Below are 15,969 nucleotides of genomic sequence, written 5' to 3' on the forward strand. Positions count from 1 at the left end.
ACCTCACTAACAGTCATAAGAAGCTCAGTGTGGACCACCGGCCTAACATGACTCACGAACCCCACCTCGAAGTCTCCAAACACTCTTTGACGAAAGTTAGGCGTACAACTTATATCTCGCCTTAATGCACACAAACTCATGGTATTTAGGTTACGAGAATTTGAGTTCCTCCGAACTCTGGTAAAACCAACAAATTTTAATTTTTATTTAGTGAAACATACTAGACATCAAAATCTGAAGTGAAAGCATTTTTGCTCATAATGTCCACAGCTGGGCTTGAACCAGAGGTTGCTAGGTCAAGCCCAGCTGTGGACGTTATGAGCACAAATGCTTTCACTTTAGACTTTGATGTCTAGTATGGTTCACTAAATAAGTATTAAGGGATCGTCCTACAAGTCATTCATTGAGTACAATGTTGAAGCCACCAATCACATAATGAACTACCTATATTCTGAACCTACCTATATTCTGAGTGAACTTTAGGACGATATAATCGCTGGAAAAATTCCATGTGAAATTGGAATCGAAGGGATCATTTCGGTGGAAGGTGGCCAATTTTGTGTGGTATCCGGTAGCCTATGACTTCTGCAAAATTATATTATTTGCAGTCACATCATCATTTCCCTTTTTTTATGTGTATCAACATTAAAGACTAGGATTTTTCTAGCACTGTTCATGCTCATTTTGCTGTTGGATATGAAAGGAAAATTCAATAAGCTGCAGGTTGCACTGAAATAAGGATCGGAATAGATGGACCCGTTTCTGATCTGGAGTTTTATAACACTCAGAAAAAGATTGATAGATTCGCCCTTTTGTATGAAACAGATTGATTGGATTTTTTTCTTCATTTTTTAGACGTTCGTTCCATACATATCATATAGGTCCAGAAGTGTTTGTCAGTGTCAGTCTTAATAACTGGGAACAATATTACGTCAGGCTTTAGCCAACTAAAATGCCTACGTCTAAGCTAATGATGTCAGGACACCGGAACAGTAATTCGTTTTTCAATCGTCCCAACATCTGCTGGACGATAAGAGTTTGGAAAAAGGAAATGGTCAAATGAGATCAGTCGTTTTTCCAAGCTCTTATCACTAACTAGATGTTGGGCCGGCTGAAATACTAGTTACTGTTCCGGAGGAATTACCTAAGAGGAATTATACCTATTTGTACGACGAAATGTGGTCCTAGCATCAGTTTGTATAAGATACACATTTCGTATAATTTTACACCAATACATGTATGCGTTGACGCTTTTGATAGTTCAATTTGCCCTCCTAATTAAGAGGGCGAACACGTACCAATAAAAATTTCGTATTTCATGTTGGGACCACATATTTTACGTAATTTTGTTCGAAATTTCCTCTCTAGGTATAATTACTCTTAGGTCCTGACACCATGCGCTGGCATTATATTGACTAAAATCCGTCGAGTAAAAATTAAAATATTTTTCTGTTGATAACGAGATTATTGCAGCGCCATCTTTCGCTAAATAGTGAAGTGCATGAATTTTGATAAAGTTTTGGTAGAATAGAGAATAAAGACCGTTCCAGATCAGAAGTGGTGTCGACTGTTCCGATCCTTACACTGAAGAAATGATGTTCCATCTCTGTCATTTTCTGGTTACTTCTAACTCTAATAATAGAAAATTAGTTCCGAAAAGGGTTGACTACAACTCAGTAATAAGGATTTTTTTGTTTTTGTTTTTATACTTAAGATTATCTCTAATATTTTTATGTAACCATTTCCAATAGAAACGTTTTCTAAAGTTTATAAGAGGGTACAACAAATATTATTTTCTCACTTTTTCTAATTTCACTTTTCTTTTGTTGACTAATTTTTTTTAAACTTCTACTCTTCCTAACTAAACAAAATTTATATTTCTTTGACCATTTCTTCTTCTTCTTTTTCATTTAACATCGATATATTTCTTAAAATATTTTTTTTTGTTTTAAACTTTTTTAAATTCATTTCATTTATCATCAGTTTTGTAACACATTTAATATTAATTTTTGTTTGGTTCTCTAACATACAAATTGATCGGCTAACATTTTTGTTGGTTTCTTTTTGCTTTTTAATTTTCAAAATTAAAACCCAAACTAAGGAATGATCAGCTGGAGTTGCTCAACCGAACAACTTTTTGAGTTGTTATATTAATGGGTGACTGGTGTGGAAAATAATGGAAATTCTGTTCGCTTTCGTTTCGCAGATAAGAAGGGTGGAGTTTCGATAATTTCGCTCACTTAGGCCGGAAACACACTTTCTTGAATTGCTGAAATCGACAATCATTCTGCGTTTTCCATTGCATTTCGATATTCACCCAGTAACATTTCAACATTTCAAAATTGACAGTTTGTTTTCCGCCCTACGAAAGTCAACGAACACCAATGAACGCCACGTAAAACATCAGGATATTTCTTTTAAGCCGAAAACACACGATCAATTTCCAGTTGGTGAGATCAACAATTATGCTGAATTTTCCATTGTTTAGCCTGTGCCACAGACCCTGTGGTGAATATCGGATAACAATGGAAAACGCAGAAAAATTGTCGATACCATCAACACGAAATTGCTAGTGTGTCTTCGGCCTCAGCGACTAACCGAGCGAAATTACGTAAATTATGAGGATTGCGGGCCATTTAGATGATTGATGTCTCTGGTGGACTTTAATTTTTGATATTCTCTTCGATTGCTTTTCTTGATTTATTGTTTGAATTGTTCAGTTAGGGATCGTAACCCATCGAAACGAAACGCATCGGGCAAAATATTTCGTAAATGTTCTTCAACGTCATAGCTCTTACACGAAGAGGTTCATATGAATTTTGGTCGAACCAAACGTTCTCACAAAAATTAATTTTCAGATTCTGTTGTTCGACTAGACACAGGCTATACAAATATGCCGGAACGATGGCAGTTTTTGTGTGAATTAGATGACTGATCTAACCTGAAAAGAGGCTTTGTAATGATCCGACGAAGGCTAAGTTTAGGCCTCGTCGGAACCTGAAAGATATACAAATCCGAGTCGTTCACCAGAAGTTGTTGTCGGCAAAGAACCTCAAAGCAAAACAACATTTAGAAAATTTTAATCTCTTCAATGGGAAATTGTTCATTTCCTCGTCGGGTACATGGACCCGACGAGGTACATGGACCTGGCCACACAAACGCATCGTTTTAAAAACAAAAGATGTAAGACACTGCTCACACTCCATCCTTCTTTGGTGCTAGTCGAAACGAGTGTACAAAGACAACATTCCTCTAACGCAAAATTGCCCACCTACGATTTGTATTAAAGTCAGTCGAAGCTCGACTAGAATCGTAACCTCTAATTCTGGCCAGCTCTATAATAATAAGTTGGCAACAATGGAATTAATGAAAAGTCTGTTCAGCAGTCTACAGGATGTCAGTAAGATTGTCGATAATTTGAATGGATTAGGAGCTCTTTCGACATCATCATCCGAATTATACTTTCGATTGTATTATTGTATAGAAACGTTTCCCCATTTCTGTGTCGAGTAGTGCATATTCGACTACACCGTTTAAATCGTATCCTATCTTATGATCAATGATTCCACATTTAAACTAATTTCTCGTTTTTCGGCGACCGAACCATTACTGGTACTAGCATCATTATCCGAATGCGGTGACCCTGGTTCACTTCCCGGTATTTGTGTTAGAAACAGTTCGTTCTTATATCCGTGGCCGGTTGGTTGCGTCGGCGAAACGGGAATCTCTTCGATTTTCTCCAGATCGACGGCAACACTGGCCGAATGTTGTTTGATCAAACGGCCTGATGGTTTAACATTAGATGAAGTTGGACCACTGTGATTTTCCTGCAGTGTTGATATCTCCAAACCAGATTTAGTAAGCTGTGTGGCTAAACAGTCGTCTTTGTCTAGACTGAATTGGCGTCGCAAGAGTCGGCTCGAACCTGGTTTGTTGAGATCAGCACCTTTAGCCACACTGTACATGTACTTACCGTCGTTACATTGCGTCAAATTGCTTTCGCTCGGACTGAGACAGCGATAATGATTGTATGGTAAACTCAAGTCCATCATCTCTTCCAACTTTTTGTACAACTTATTGGGCGGACCAGACGTTGATGGTGACGGTGTACAGCGTCCGAAATTGGCCGGATTCAATAGACCTTCGGTGGGAATTTCGGAGTATTTCCTTTGCTGTGGACTGGTGGATGGTGTCTTGAAATCGGACAAATTTATGCTCAAATTCAGCGTTGCATTTGAATCAACCGAATAGGAGTTTGGAAGGGTTGACTGTTCCGAATCTTTCGGTGGCGTTATCTCAACTCTAACGTCAACCATTTCACCAGCAATTGACGACGATCGACTGCTTGATTGATTGGCACTGACGCTAGGAGTCGCCTTTTGCTGGGACTTTATTTGACTTGTTTTGCTAAGATGTTCGTCGAGGCTAAGGAAAAGAAACAGGATGTACAGGTGAGTTGGATTAATTAAAAAACGAAATTATTGCTCAGACATATCAGCCTCACACCCATCAAGTCATATATACTTCCTCTTCCAACCCTAACACTGAAAGACATTTTCGTTCACTCGCTTTACTTACCCATGAGATTCTCTAATTAAATGGATTAAATGGCAGCGTCAAAGATGATACAATCAACAATTTGTTCAAAATTATGCAAAAATATATTTCAACCCACCCAATTGGCGGTGGTGTGGGCAAAACTTTGTCGAAGCCCATTTTTCCCAGCAACCAATACGTGTTCATTAGACCCTTGCCTTTTATTTCGATCGGTCCTCTCGGTTCCAGATAATAACCACCTGCCCGTTCCAGTCGGTCACGTGTTGCCTCTGATAAATGAATGCGCCATGATGACCCTTTTCGACCCGAAAACAGGGAACTAATTATTTTTCAATTTTTTTTTTGCATAAAAGACTTTAAACAGATTTTTAATTAAAAACAAAAATTTAGATACACACACATCCGCTTCCACAGCAGCGAAACGCACTCAATAGCATGTATACCCAGCAGCACACACAGTGTAAATATTAAAGCAACAGAGCACAAGTTTTGATATTAAAAACATAATCAAATTTATACACGTGATTGATCATCTGACGGGATAGAATATATTATGTGCACAGCTGTAACCATATCTGCATATTTAATAGCAGATAGTTTTATAGCTGTTCAGGGTGTTGTAACCGGAGAGATTGCACATAAATTCTATTGAAGCGAGTGAATTTATCGTGGAAATTTCGAGCGCACAATGCAATATTGAATTGGATTATTGGATTGCACAATTAATTGTTTCATTTCGTTATCACAGTTCAGTTCTCAGACCAGACATCTTTTATCAAAGTCTTTGTATTTGAAGGAGTTCATAGAATTCTTTTGAGAGGAAATGATTCAAGGATAGCGTTGAGCCGGAACAACGTATCGCATTAGTGATTTGCTTTCAAAGAGCTAAGAGCTTTGAGCTTTTTTTTGTATTCCACCGAAATGTTCTACTTTTTCAATGGAATTCAAAAGACGCTGAGAAAGCTTTCAAAAGGACACAAACAATGCTATACGGTGTTTTAGGCAAAACGGAGCCGATTGAATCGGTTACAGTCAACTATTGTTGAAGTATTTTTGGGGGAACCGGTAGAAGACTTCTCTGCCATGTTTAGCGAAAACACTGTATCGCATTATTTGTGTGCTTTGGAGAGCTTTCGAAAACTTCGAGTTTCTTTTATCCTTTATTGGCCCTACTAGTTAACTGTCAGAACACCATAATCGCGTTTGTGTCTTTGCTTTTAAAGAGCTTTAACCTTCTTTTGTATTAATCGAAAAATGCCAATTTTCCAATGGAATCCAAAAGAAACTCAAAGCTTTCGAAAACAGACCAAAGCATACAGACAATACGACACGGTGTTTGGCTCAACACGACAGATACGCTCCTAGTACATGTGGCACATCACCTAGTGATGATCAGATTAAGTCAGATTATTAGATCCAATGCCATTCATGGGCTGTCATCATTTCGCCATGTCACTCATCATATTCCCTCTATCTACCGCATTGTAGACCGATGCAAATGTTCGAATGATTTTATGAGATATCTTGGATGCTGTCAAGGTCAAATTGATCGCAAATATAATTGGTAAATTGCAGTAAATTATAATCTCAGCCGTTTATTTGCATGCATTTGCAATGTACTTTCGTTCATTGTAAGTACTAACCATCCAATCGTGAAGATGCAATAAATTTTGCTCGAGTTTCTAATTAATATTGCATCTGGTCGTTGTCGACCATATTGTTACGATGAATACGGTGTTAGCACTCTATGTATGGACGGTAATACAAATAGGTTTCATTCTCATCGTTCGAGCAAAAATGGCTGTCGATATTACAATTTTCGGGAAGGATGTCACTTATATTGAAGAGGATCTTCCGCAATGGATGAGCGAGACGCAGAAGCTGTACCGAAATAAATCGAAAGACTCAATGCTCGAATCTGCGCCTAATCAATTATTGATCGAAAAGTCGTCAGCTGCAGCGAACCTACTAACCAAAATGTTGAAGTCACTGCCGAAAAATACGAATAGCAATACAGCAAGATCTCTGGCGAACTGTATTGACAACGAGGTGGATCGGAGAATTTTTTGGAAGAAAATGAAATCGATGAAATCTGCCGTGGAAATTGTCATCGAACGTTTCGAAACAGTTACAACTGGAGAGACAGTCGATGCTGCAACCGTAGTGAATGAGATTGGCATCGAACTGGGTGAAATTATTGTCGGATTCACTGCGGCATCATCGACATTCAGACACTATCCGGAATTATTAGCTGACACATTTCTTACGTTAGCAACGGTTTACAATCAATTTTACCCGATTTTTTGGACATCAAATCAATCATCAAATGCCAATGTTACGAAGCTTCCTTGTCTTATTGCTTCGGCGTTGGAAAATTATCGCGACTTCTATACCGTTTGGCGAATGAGTCGAATGCAACCGGAATATCTAGATTACGGAAGGACGATCTATCCTGGATTGAAATGTACTGCTCAAAGTAATTGAACGTTATAAATATACGCCCACCCCATGCTTAGAGTCTCTGAACATTGTTCTAGTAATTCATTTTGATGAGGTGGTGCAGGAACGGTTCAACCGGAACGGCTACTCCACCGATTGGTCACGATTCTGTTGGGCTACGGATGGATATGAATGTTCAATAAATTGCAAGCAATGTGTCGAAGATTTTTTGGACGACAAGCATTACGAAACCAATTGCTTCAGAGAATTTCTGCAACACATTCGGCATAAAATTGAACAGTTTTTCCAACCATCGATTGATACGGCAAGAGAATTGTGCGAGAAATTTCACCGCAAATATTTCCTGCAGCCGAAATATCCAACAGGTACGGTAAAGCCTTAACTGAACAAATGTGAACTTTGACTCTAGTCGCATACCGCCCTGTTTCGTTTACCACTGGATTGATTTCTTGAATTGACGTCAGAGATCGTTTTCCACTTTTTGCGTAATTTTTATGCGAATCTGTTTGCAGGTTTCGGTTGGCTATTCATTCGGACACAATTTTTCCTGATCTCTGGTAATCGCTGGTATTCACACAAAAATCCATATGCACTGATAGAAGTCAATGAAACCGAAGTTCTGCGAACACCCACCGTTCCGGAGTGTTCATCCCGATTTATTGATGGCACATACACAACGGGAAGAATTGGGAAAAACACAAGGATTGGTATGACGCTATTCGAGCAGAAGACGAATGGTGACAATAGCCTTTTATTGCGGCAATCTCTGGCCGTTGAAGGGCTTTTTGAAAGTAAAAATTCTCATCACTTTCTGTGTGGATCTACTATTTGGAGGGATGACTTCAGCACCGATCCTCAATTCGGCACAACAGTATCGGCAGTGAGTTCAGGAACAGATCCGAGTACAGACGTGGATCAAGTGTGACGAGGTGAGTATTCGAGTGTTTATTTACCGGATGTAGATAGATTTGGTTGTAGCATTTTGAGTATCAAGGATTGCGTAACTTACACTATTATGAAATGAATTTCACATTTAGTTTGAACTTGATATGACCTAATGAAGACCATCGTTTGATAGATGTTGAGCGAATCATTCGAAACAAAAAATTTTTTTTTTGCTAATTCTAGTAGTGACTTGCGTCACATCGACTATGCTACCACACGGGACAAATGTTTGTTGTTGCACTTGTCACATTGTGTTCCGCAAGGTTAATTGGTTAAATTGTGTGCAATATTTGAAGCATTTATTTATAAATTGTTTGTTTATGATGGTGAACGCGGAAATCTATTCAAATAAATTAGTCCGAGTGGATTTACTTTATGTTTTATTTGACATTATGTGTGCATTTGACCAGCCTATTTAATATTTTCGGACATGTCCTTGAGTCGTTAAGAAGTAGATTTCGACATAGCTTTACATAGAATAGAAAAAAAGGAAGGATGGAGTCTGAGAGAAGTATACACCGAGTGAGTTTTCGGATACTTTGGCTACACTTTACTGTAAAATAGGGAAGTGAAATAATACACATGTCAATGCAGTACGAACGACGTCGTGTCAAAAGAAAATTAATTTGTAAATTTAGAGTCCACATCAAATCATCGAAAATTATTTTAGGCAGAGTGGTGCCATAAATGGATTTTCATAAATATATTTACGGACAAGTGTGTGAAAGTGACGTTCGTTAAAGTGAGTATACCACTCCTGTACTGTACATTTAATCTTGTTCCCAACTTGTGCCGAAACTGAAAATTTGAGCATACTATGTATTGTCAACCTCGGCCTCGTCTCGGGTTAACAATTTTTTAGAGACAAGTTTTGAAAGTAACTACATGGCACTGATTCTAGTGAAATTAAGAATTCGTAACTTGTAAAGCTAAGAGTGATCCATTCGTAACCCACGGTGCGGTTGAATTAATTTTAACTGAGCATTTCGATGCACTTTTGATATTTTTCGATATTATTAGTCAGCTCGGAGCCCTGAACAAGGTTCCACAAAAATTTTTGATTTTCATCCGTATTTTCGGTGACAGTGGTGCATCGTCCATTCTGTCTACAGAGAGAGTGGAGGAAAACTGGTTGTGGTTTCAATCGATAGTGCCTGAAATTCTAATAACAATTGTACAAAAATGTGGTACCCTAAGTGCAAGTGAAGCCGACAGAGACATGCTAAAGTTGAAAAAACGTGATTTTCAAACAGTCATAGAGGCGTGGATACATGAGGGATGAAGCTAATAAATAGTTCTAGCAGTAGAGCAACATTTCCTCTGCCAATGACCAAAAAATTATTTTTGGAGACCAACTACATAAAGGCCGACAGTAGCTCAAAGTTTTTCCCTCATATTTGGTAAAATTTGCAGGTTTCAGAGGTACCTGAGACGCACTTATTAAAATTTTTTGTAATTAAAATGGTTAATTCTGAAATGCTGGAAGTCTCAGCTGTCCATCGACACCACACATGCAATGACTCATGTCAACAGTGCCGATATGTTGCTTGAATAAGTGAAATGTGTCCTTCCACAACGAAATTTTGTGCTTGATTTGAAAAGTCTTTGAAAACACTGCTGGAATGATTTGTTTGATAAACAAAGTTATAGGAACAACGAAAAAAGCAAAATAACATCGATTTTTTGCTTTTTATATAGATATTTCAAATCATGCACAAAATTTCGTTGTGGAAGGACACATTTCACTTATTCAAGCAACATATCGGCACTGTTGACATGAGTCATTGCATGTGTGGTGTCGATGGACAGCTGAGACTTCCAGCATTTCAGAATTAACCATTTTAATTACAAAAAATTTTAATAAGTGCGTCTCAGGTACCTCTGAAACCTGCAAATTTTACCAAATATGAGGGAAAAACTTTGAGCTACTGTCGGCCTTTATGTAGTTGGTCTCCAAAAATAATTTTTTGGTCATTGGCAGAGGAAATGTTGCTCTACTGCTAGAACTATTTATTAGCTTCATCCCTCATGTATCCACGCCTCTATGACTGTTTGAAAATCACGTTTTTTCAACTTTAGCATGTCTCTGTCGGCTTCACTTGCACTTAGGGTACCACATTTTTGTACAATTGTTATTAGAATTTCAGGCACTATCGATTGAAACCACAACCAGTTTTCCTCCACTCTCTCTGTAGACAGGATGGACGATGCACCACTGTCACCGAAAATACGGATGAAAATCAAAAATTTTTGTGGAACCTTGTTCAGGGCTCCGAGCTGACTAATAATATCAAAAAATATCAAAAGTGCATCGAAATGCTCAGTTAAAATTAATTCAACCGCACCGTGAACCTCCTTTGAGGTGACAACTGTCAAGTTACTAATTCTTAAATTCACGAGAATCGGCGCACAGGGCGTAAATACTTGGGTTTTCGTAACTTGACAGTTGCATGGATAAAATCCCATAAGAACTGTCAAGTTACGAATTCCCGAAGATTGGCGCACAGGGCGTAGACACTCGTGTTTTTGCAGTTTTCTCCAAATATTCGTAACTTGACAGTTCCATACCATAAGTTTTGTCAAATTATAAATTCTTAAAGTTACGAACGGCATGAGAAACGAGGCCCAGAGTTAGTAGTTCTAGTTCTCACTTTATTTTAGCACAGGAATTTCTTCACAATTTTTGCACAAAGAAATGAAACGAACATATTTCAACGGCTACACTTAGACTGTATTTAGCCAAAGTATAGTAGGTCTAAAACAAGAGTGTATCCTGAGTATAGAGCCGATCGATATGATTAAGGCAGTGAAAGGTCTGGTATTCTTTAATTCATGATTTTCGTATTTTTATTTGCTAACTATATAGGTCATGTCACTAGAAAGTCTATTGTTCGCATCGCAGAGAAATGTGTAAGGTATTGAAGTGACACCACCAATAAAATTTGTAGGAAATCATTGACATCTGAAGTTTTTTTTTGAGTGAGATAAATCTTTCGATCCGCTTTTACAACAAAATTTTAATAAAAAAAAAACAATTTTCCGCATCAATCGAAACTTTTACAACACACCCAAATCATGCAAAAATAAAATTTCATTCAAAATGGGCAAACCTGTTGATTCCATTCGCGAAGCTGTGTTCACGGTGTCACCGAACAAACAGTATCGGGGCATGGTTAGACCCACAACGCCAGCACAACACGGACCTGTTTGAAAATAAAAATAAATTTAATTGAGAGCTCTCAGAGAACAAAAGCCTTTTTCGTGGTCCGATAACGAAATTAGGTTTTCATTTTATTTCGATTTCCATTTCTGAATAGCGTCAAAGCCACAATTATAGATGTGAATTTGAAATGAATTGGAAACCAATGAAATGACAATGGGACCATGCCATTTTTTTGTACATAATCAAGCAATGGATTACAGCGTTATTGATGAAAAAGTTTTAAATTTGGTGTTTTGTTTCAGCCAGTCATTACTATAACTAAAAGCAATTTAATTGCACTTCGCTAATGGCCTACACAATCAGTATGAAAATGTTAGTTGGTTTTTCAAGCATTTGCATTTAACTCCTGGAGCTGCGGGAAACATGCACGGGTTTGGAAAAAGTAAAATAATTTGAAATTTGCAACTTTAATTTCATGTTATTGAAGATGCACAGAATAGAGACTCAGTCACTTTTTTAGTGTTTTTTTAGGCATCACGAACATCTAAGGGTGCTGTTGTTGAGCTACAAATGAAACTGCATGTGCATTTCGAAGTTGTTAAAGTCGATCCGCCCCCATGAACACAGCACTTTTAGATACAAAATGTCTCTTGATTCAGTGCGCAGTATCATGTGTACTCGTATGACAATAGAGAAGTTGATCTTTATCACACACTGAGAGGAATCAATGATACAATTGAAAAATGTATTTTATATGTCTAGAACGATAATGTCGAGCTTATCTCCCCAGGGAGTTTTTTCTTATCTCGATATATCTGCTCTCGAAAGATAAAATATGGTATGCACCTATTGCCAGACTGTTATTTTGGCGTGTAGGCATTATTGCCCACGCCTTTGGCTCTGGCAATAATGTCCTACACGTCAAAATAACAATCTTGGCAACAGGTACATAATATATATTACATTCCTAGGGCTGCAAAGTTCACTTTTCAATTTATGTATACTTCCGATGCACTGCTGTGTACATGGTGCTGCATCTTAATGTTGTGAAGCGTGTACATTAAATTCTAATGTAAAGTGCCATAAAGACACTTACAGCCGAGAAAGTACGACGTTATATTAATGTATATGTTGTTATCACGAGAGTGAACATCAACTGTAATTCAGAAAAATGTTGCAAAAGTGGTTGAATAAGAAAAAGGGTGGAAACTACAACAATTTATCAAATTATGTAACATACACGCAACTGCCACTGTTCGCTACATGGGAAAGGTACACATTTTCGACAATGTAATAACCAGACACCTGAAGCGTACATGCTTTCCAAGATATTCTGAACCGTTGAACAGTTTTGTTTTAATGTTCTGCAATTACGCTTTAATTGAAAGACTCCTCAAAGATGGAATGGAAACAGAATTGTCGCTGTAAAACTTTCGACAAGTTTTTCGATTTCGGTAAAATATTTGGCAGGAAGAAAAGTTCAACTGTTGAAATTTTACTCTAAATCTGTTTCGGTTCGAAATTCTTTTCAATCGACGGAAAACGGAAAACGGAAAAATATTTTGCCATGAATTATGCGACAACCAACAAATTTTCCTTTTAAAATACATTTTTGGTGTTGTTTTTAATCGGAAATGAAGGAAGACGAACGGTAGTACAATCGGTAGAGTAATTCGTTCATGCAGAATATACTGACGAAGAGCCGGATGGTACATATTCGTTCTAGAACTATTCTCACACAATTTAATGCCAGTGTTGGCAGATATCAGTGTGTTTTTTCACTGCATGACTCTGGCCCTGACCTATTGCGTAACATCCGAAATGAGTCAATTCAATCACTTTGTCATTTCACTTACCTGTATGCAATCCAATACGAAGCTGCAATGGAACTCCGGGCAAATGTTTGATTTCAAAACTGCCACTCTGATGAAGTAGATCTAAAGCCATTGTTGCTATCTGTTCGGCATGATCGGGAGAACGTACCGGCAGTCCACTGACGACCATATAAGCATCACCTATAGTCTCGACCTGTAAATTTTCGAGAAAAAAAAAACATTTTTGAGCAAGCAGTCGGAATGAGCATACCTAACAGTTGCCACACATAACTACGTGTGCAAGTAGTAGGATGGAATGAATAACACAAAAAGCACAGAGATGAAATGGATGAATATTTCAACCCTAAGGTATGTTCGTTCTTCGCTGTATATTTATGGTAATTTAGAGCTTTTGGGTTGCAACTTTCGTAATGTTTAACACACATTGTTTACCTTTCAATTTATTTATTTTTTTAAGAAAACCAAGAAAATGGAGAAAAAATTTCCGTACAAGAGGCAGTGAAATTTCAACATAAATTTGCTGTTTTTCAGCTGATCCACACAAACAATCAAAACTGTTTTCCACTACCACGCGCTGCGTGTCGCAGCTTCAACCATATGAAGTCGTATAAACCATTTTGATTGTATTAGTGGATCAGCTGAAAAACAGCTAAAGCCAATTCATGCTAAAACTTCACTGTCTCTGACAAGAAAATAAAGAAAATTGAAAGATTCCATTGGTTTTCTTGATCATTTCAAATCTTAGAAAATTTAAGAAAGTCGAGGAAATTCGTAAAATCGAGAAAATCCAAAAATTTGAATGGCTTCTGGGCTTTTTCAAATTTTTTCGTTTTCGAGAAAATTCAAAAAAATTGAGGAAAAATACGAGAAAATTAAGAAAAATTTTCTCAAAGATTGTCAGTCGTTTGATATGAGGCAAACTCGAATGCGTAACATTTAGGGGTTCAATGTGGAATCAAGCTGATGCGTATAGCCTCATCGGATTAGGATTCATCAGAAGCCAAGTCATCTGTACTCGTGACGAAAACAACGATGATAAGCTAAGAGCTCTGGCTGGTTGAGGTATTACTATATATTGTTCAAAGTGTTGAAGTAAAAGATTTTGTGTCAAAGAGTAAAATATGCTCAAATGAAAAGAACTACTTGAATCGATGATGTTTGCACTGTAATAGAATTTGCATGCCGTTTATGATAGGTCTCGTGTGACCTTTCGAATTGAAGAAATTTCGTAGTGTATGTGGAGGGATAATTCGTTCAATAACAAAGAATATTTCCTAAAATTACACCTTACCTTATATACACTATAAGCATTTATTGTTGCGTCGAAGCATGTGTACAAATCATTCAACAGGTCCACCACTTGAACTGTAGAAGGTTGAAGTTCACATTAACGAATGGAAATGATGAAAGAAAAACCCAAAAATACGAAACATAATTACTTACCGGGACTGCAATGAGCAGCGATTGTCGTAAAACCTACAATATCACTAAAATAGATAGTAACATCTGAAAATTCCTCGGGTTCAACGCCAAGGCCTACTTTTAGTTTTTCAGCCACTGAACTGTAATTATCGAGAGAGACAAAAATGCATTTATTGGCCTCCAAAGTCACTCAATTTTTTTAGGACTTACCTCGGAAGCATTCGATTCAGCAGCTGTTCAGTCTTTTTACGTTCCATATCTAGTTGATCGGTACGTTCTCTAATAAGCTCTTCTAAATTATTCGAATATTTTTCTAGCATTTGAAACATTGTGTCCACAAAATTCACTTTTCTGCCCTGATTCAATTGCTTGAAACGTTCGTATACGCTGCAATGAAAGTCAGACATTTTGGGATTACCAAACGGTCAGATTATGATCGAACAGTTTTAATTACGAATTAAAATCAGGTCTCATGTCCGGTTGTTCGGCCCAACATTGTCGCATGATATTAATGGCTTCTGGTGGTGCAGCGCCTTTCGAAACCGACGGTCGGATGAGAGGCGGTGGTTTCTTAATTTTGGATATTATTTCGTCTGGTGTCAACGACAGCATACAGTACGGTTCACCACGCACAACCACTTCTTGCATTATAATTCCAAACGAATAAACATCAGCGCTCTGTGTACCGCTCTTAGGGAGTCCTTTGGTATTGCGCAAAATCTCCGGCGCCGTCCAAAGAAGTTCTATTAAAGAAATCGACACATTGGAAGTACCGAATGCACGACTGTGTATCATATCATCAAACTTACCTTTAGCGGTTTTGGTGGGTAAATGAATTCCCTGTGCTTCGGAAAATGCCAACAGTCCGTAATCTGTAACTTTCAACACCCATCGTGCATCTACGACACAATTTCGCGACGATAATGATCCATGGACTCGTAGCGGCGATGAATGCAGATATTTCATTCCACGCACCAAATCGGTGAGAAGACTCAAACGGAATGACCAGTCCAATTTGATTTCGTCCATAACCAGTACGTCCTGCAGTGATCCACGAGAACAATGCTCGAATACCATTGCGTTTCGGTTCGGATCGCTGAGCCATCCTGTAAAGCAATTGAAACAAAAAAGACTATTTGTGAAAATGCAATTCATTTCGGTTGTGCGTTGTGAGCCAGATGATTTTATCAGTAGGATCGTGAATGGTAAATTTGAAATTTCCATTTTAAGCTTTCACGCTTCAAAGAATCGAGAACAAAGGTGTGTTGTAAATACCTGCTGTATGCGCGTTGTGGGGTTGTCGCTATATGCATGACTGTGTTATATCGCTAATTCATTCAATTTTAACTGCTGTCGATACAATTTCGTGATTCAGAACTTGTGTAAAGAAGCTTGCGTGACACAGGTCTCTAAATTACATTCCTAGATTTAGCTTATTGAGCTTTTTTATGACGACAAGTAATAATCCTGATGACAGGATTAAGAGCGACAATACCATTGAATCCTATTCCCTGTTACGGATATCTGTTATCGATAACGTCTACACGAATAAACGACAAGCATTGACAAATGAGGTCTTTATACCAA

At 37.8% G+C, this 15,969-nt stretch overlaps 2 protein-coding genes across 6 annotated transcripts in view; one reads left to right on the plus strand and one right to left on the minus strand.

Annotated features, from left to right (window-relative positions):
- Positions 1–1,918: 1,918 nt before the first annotated feature.
- Positions 1,919–15,969, minus strand: part of LOC119075714 — a 130,353-nt gene continuing 116,302 nt past the window's right edge. The window contains exons 10-20 of one of the 3 annotated variants that reach the window (XM_037182240.1): positions 15,192–15,488; positions 14,837–15,125; positions 14,593–14,769; positions 14,404–14,522; positions 14,252–14,325; positions 12,982–13,153; positions 11,073–11,165; positions 4,676–4,853; positions 4,579–4,590; positions 3,974–4,425; positions 1,919–3,784 (exon numbers count right to left, since the gene is read on the minus strand). In XM_037182240.1, the coding sequence (XP_037038135.1) occupies positions 3,546–3,784; positions 3,974–4,425; positions 4,579–4,590; positions 4,676–4,853; positions 11,073–11,165; positions 12,982–13,153; positions 14,252–14,325; positions 14,404–14,522; positions 14,593–14,769; positions 14,837–15,125; positions 15,192–15,488 (2,102 nt within the window). In that variant the 3' untranslated portion in view covers positions 1,919–3,545. Of the gene's footprint in view, positions 4,426–4,578; positions 4,591–4,675; positions 4,854–11,072; positions 11,166–12,981; positions 13,154–14,251; positions 14,326–14,403; positions 14,523–14,592; positions 14,770–14,836; positions 15,126–15,191; positions 15,489–15,969 lie in introns of all 3 variants that reach the window. The other 2 variants (XM_037182238.1, XM_037182239.1) reach the window with 2 other exon arrangements.
- LOC119075721 lies at positions 6,168–8,329 on the plus strand. Of its 3 annotated transcripts, none has more exons than XM_037182255.1 (4): positions 6,168–7,033; positions 7,095–7,382; positions 7,530–7,946; positions 8,146–8,329. In XM_037182255.1, exons 1-3 carry the CDS (start codon positions 6,283–6,285, stop codon positions 7,940–7,942), a joined length of 1,452 nt encoding a protein of 483 aa, XP_037038150.1. In that variant the 5' UTR covers positions 6,168–6,282; the 3' UTR covers positions 7,943–7,946; positions 8,146–8,329. The 3 variants fall into 3 exon arrangements, with proteins under 3 accessions (XP_037038150.1, XP_037038151.1, XP_037038152.1); XM_037182256.1 differs by having other exon boundaries at positions 6,168–6,315; positions 6,385–7,033; positions 7,530–8,329; XM_037182257.1 differs by having other exon boundaries at positions 7,530–8,329.

This window comes from Bradysia coprophila, unplaced genomic scaffold, assembly GCF_014529535.1.
Source record: "Bradysia coprophila strain Holo2 unplaced genomic scaffold, BU_Bcop_v1 contig_232, whole genome shotgun sequence".
Taxonomy (NCBI): domain Eukaryota; kingdom Metazoa; phylum Arthropoda; class Insecta; order Diptera; family Sciaridae; genus Bradysia; species Bradysia coprophila.

Coding starts and splice junctions, on each gene's coding strand:
- LOC119075721 (XM_037182257.1), top strand. CDS start 6,283: ATGAATACGGTGTTAGCACTCTATGTATGGACGGTAATACAAATAGGT. Junction 7,034..7,094: donor ATTGAAATGTACTGCTCAAA/GTAATTGAACGT, acceptor ACATTGTTCTAG/TAATTCATTTTGATGAGGTG. Junction 7,383..7,529: donor GCAGCCGAAATATCCAACAG/GTACGGTAAAGC, acceptor ATCTGTTTGCAG/GTTTCGGTTGGCTATTCATT.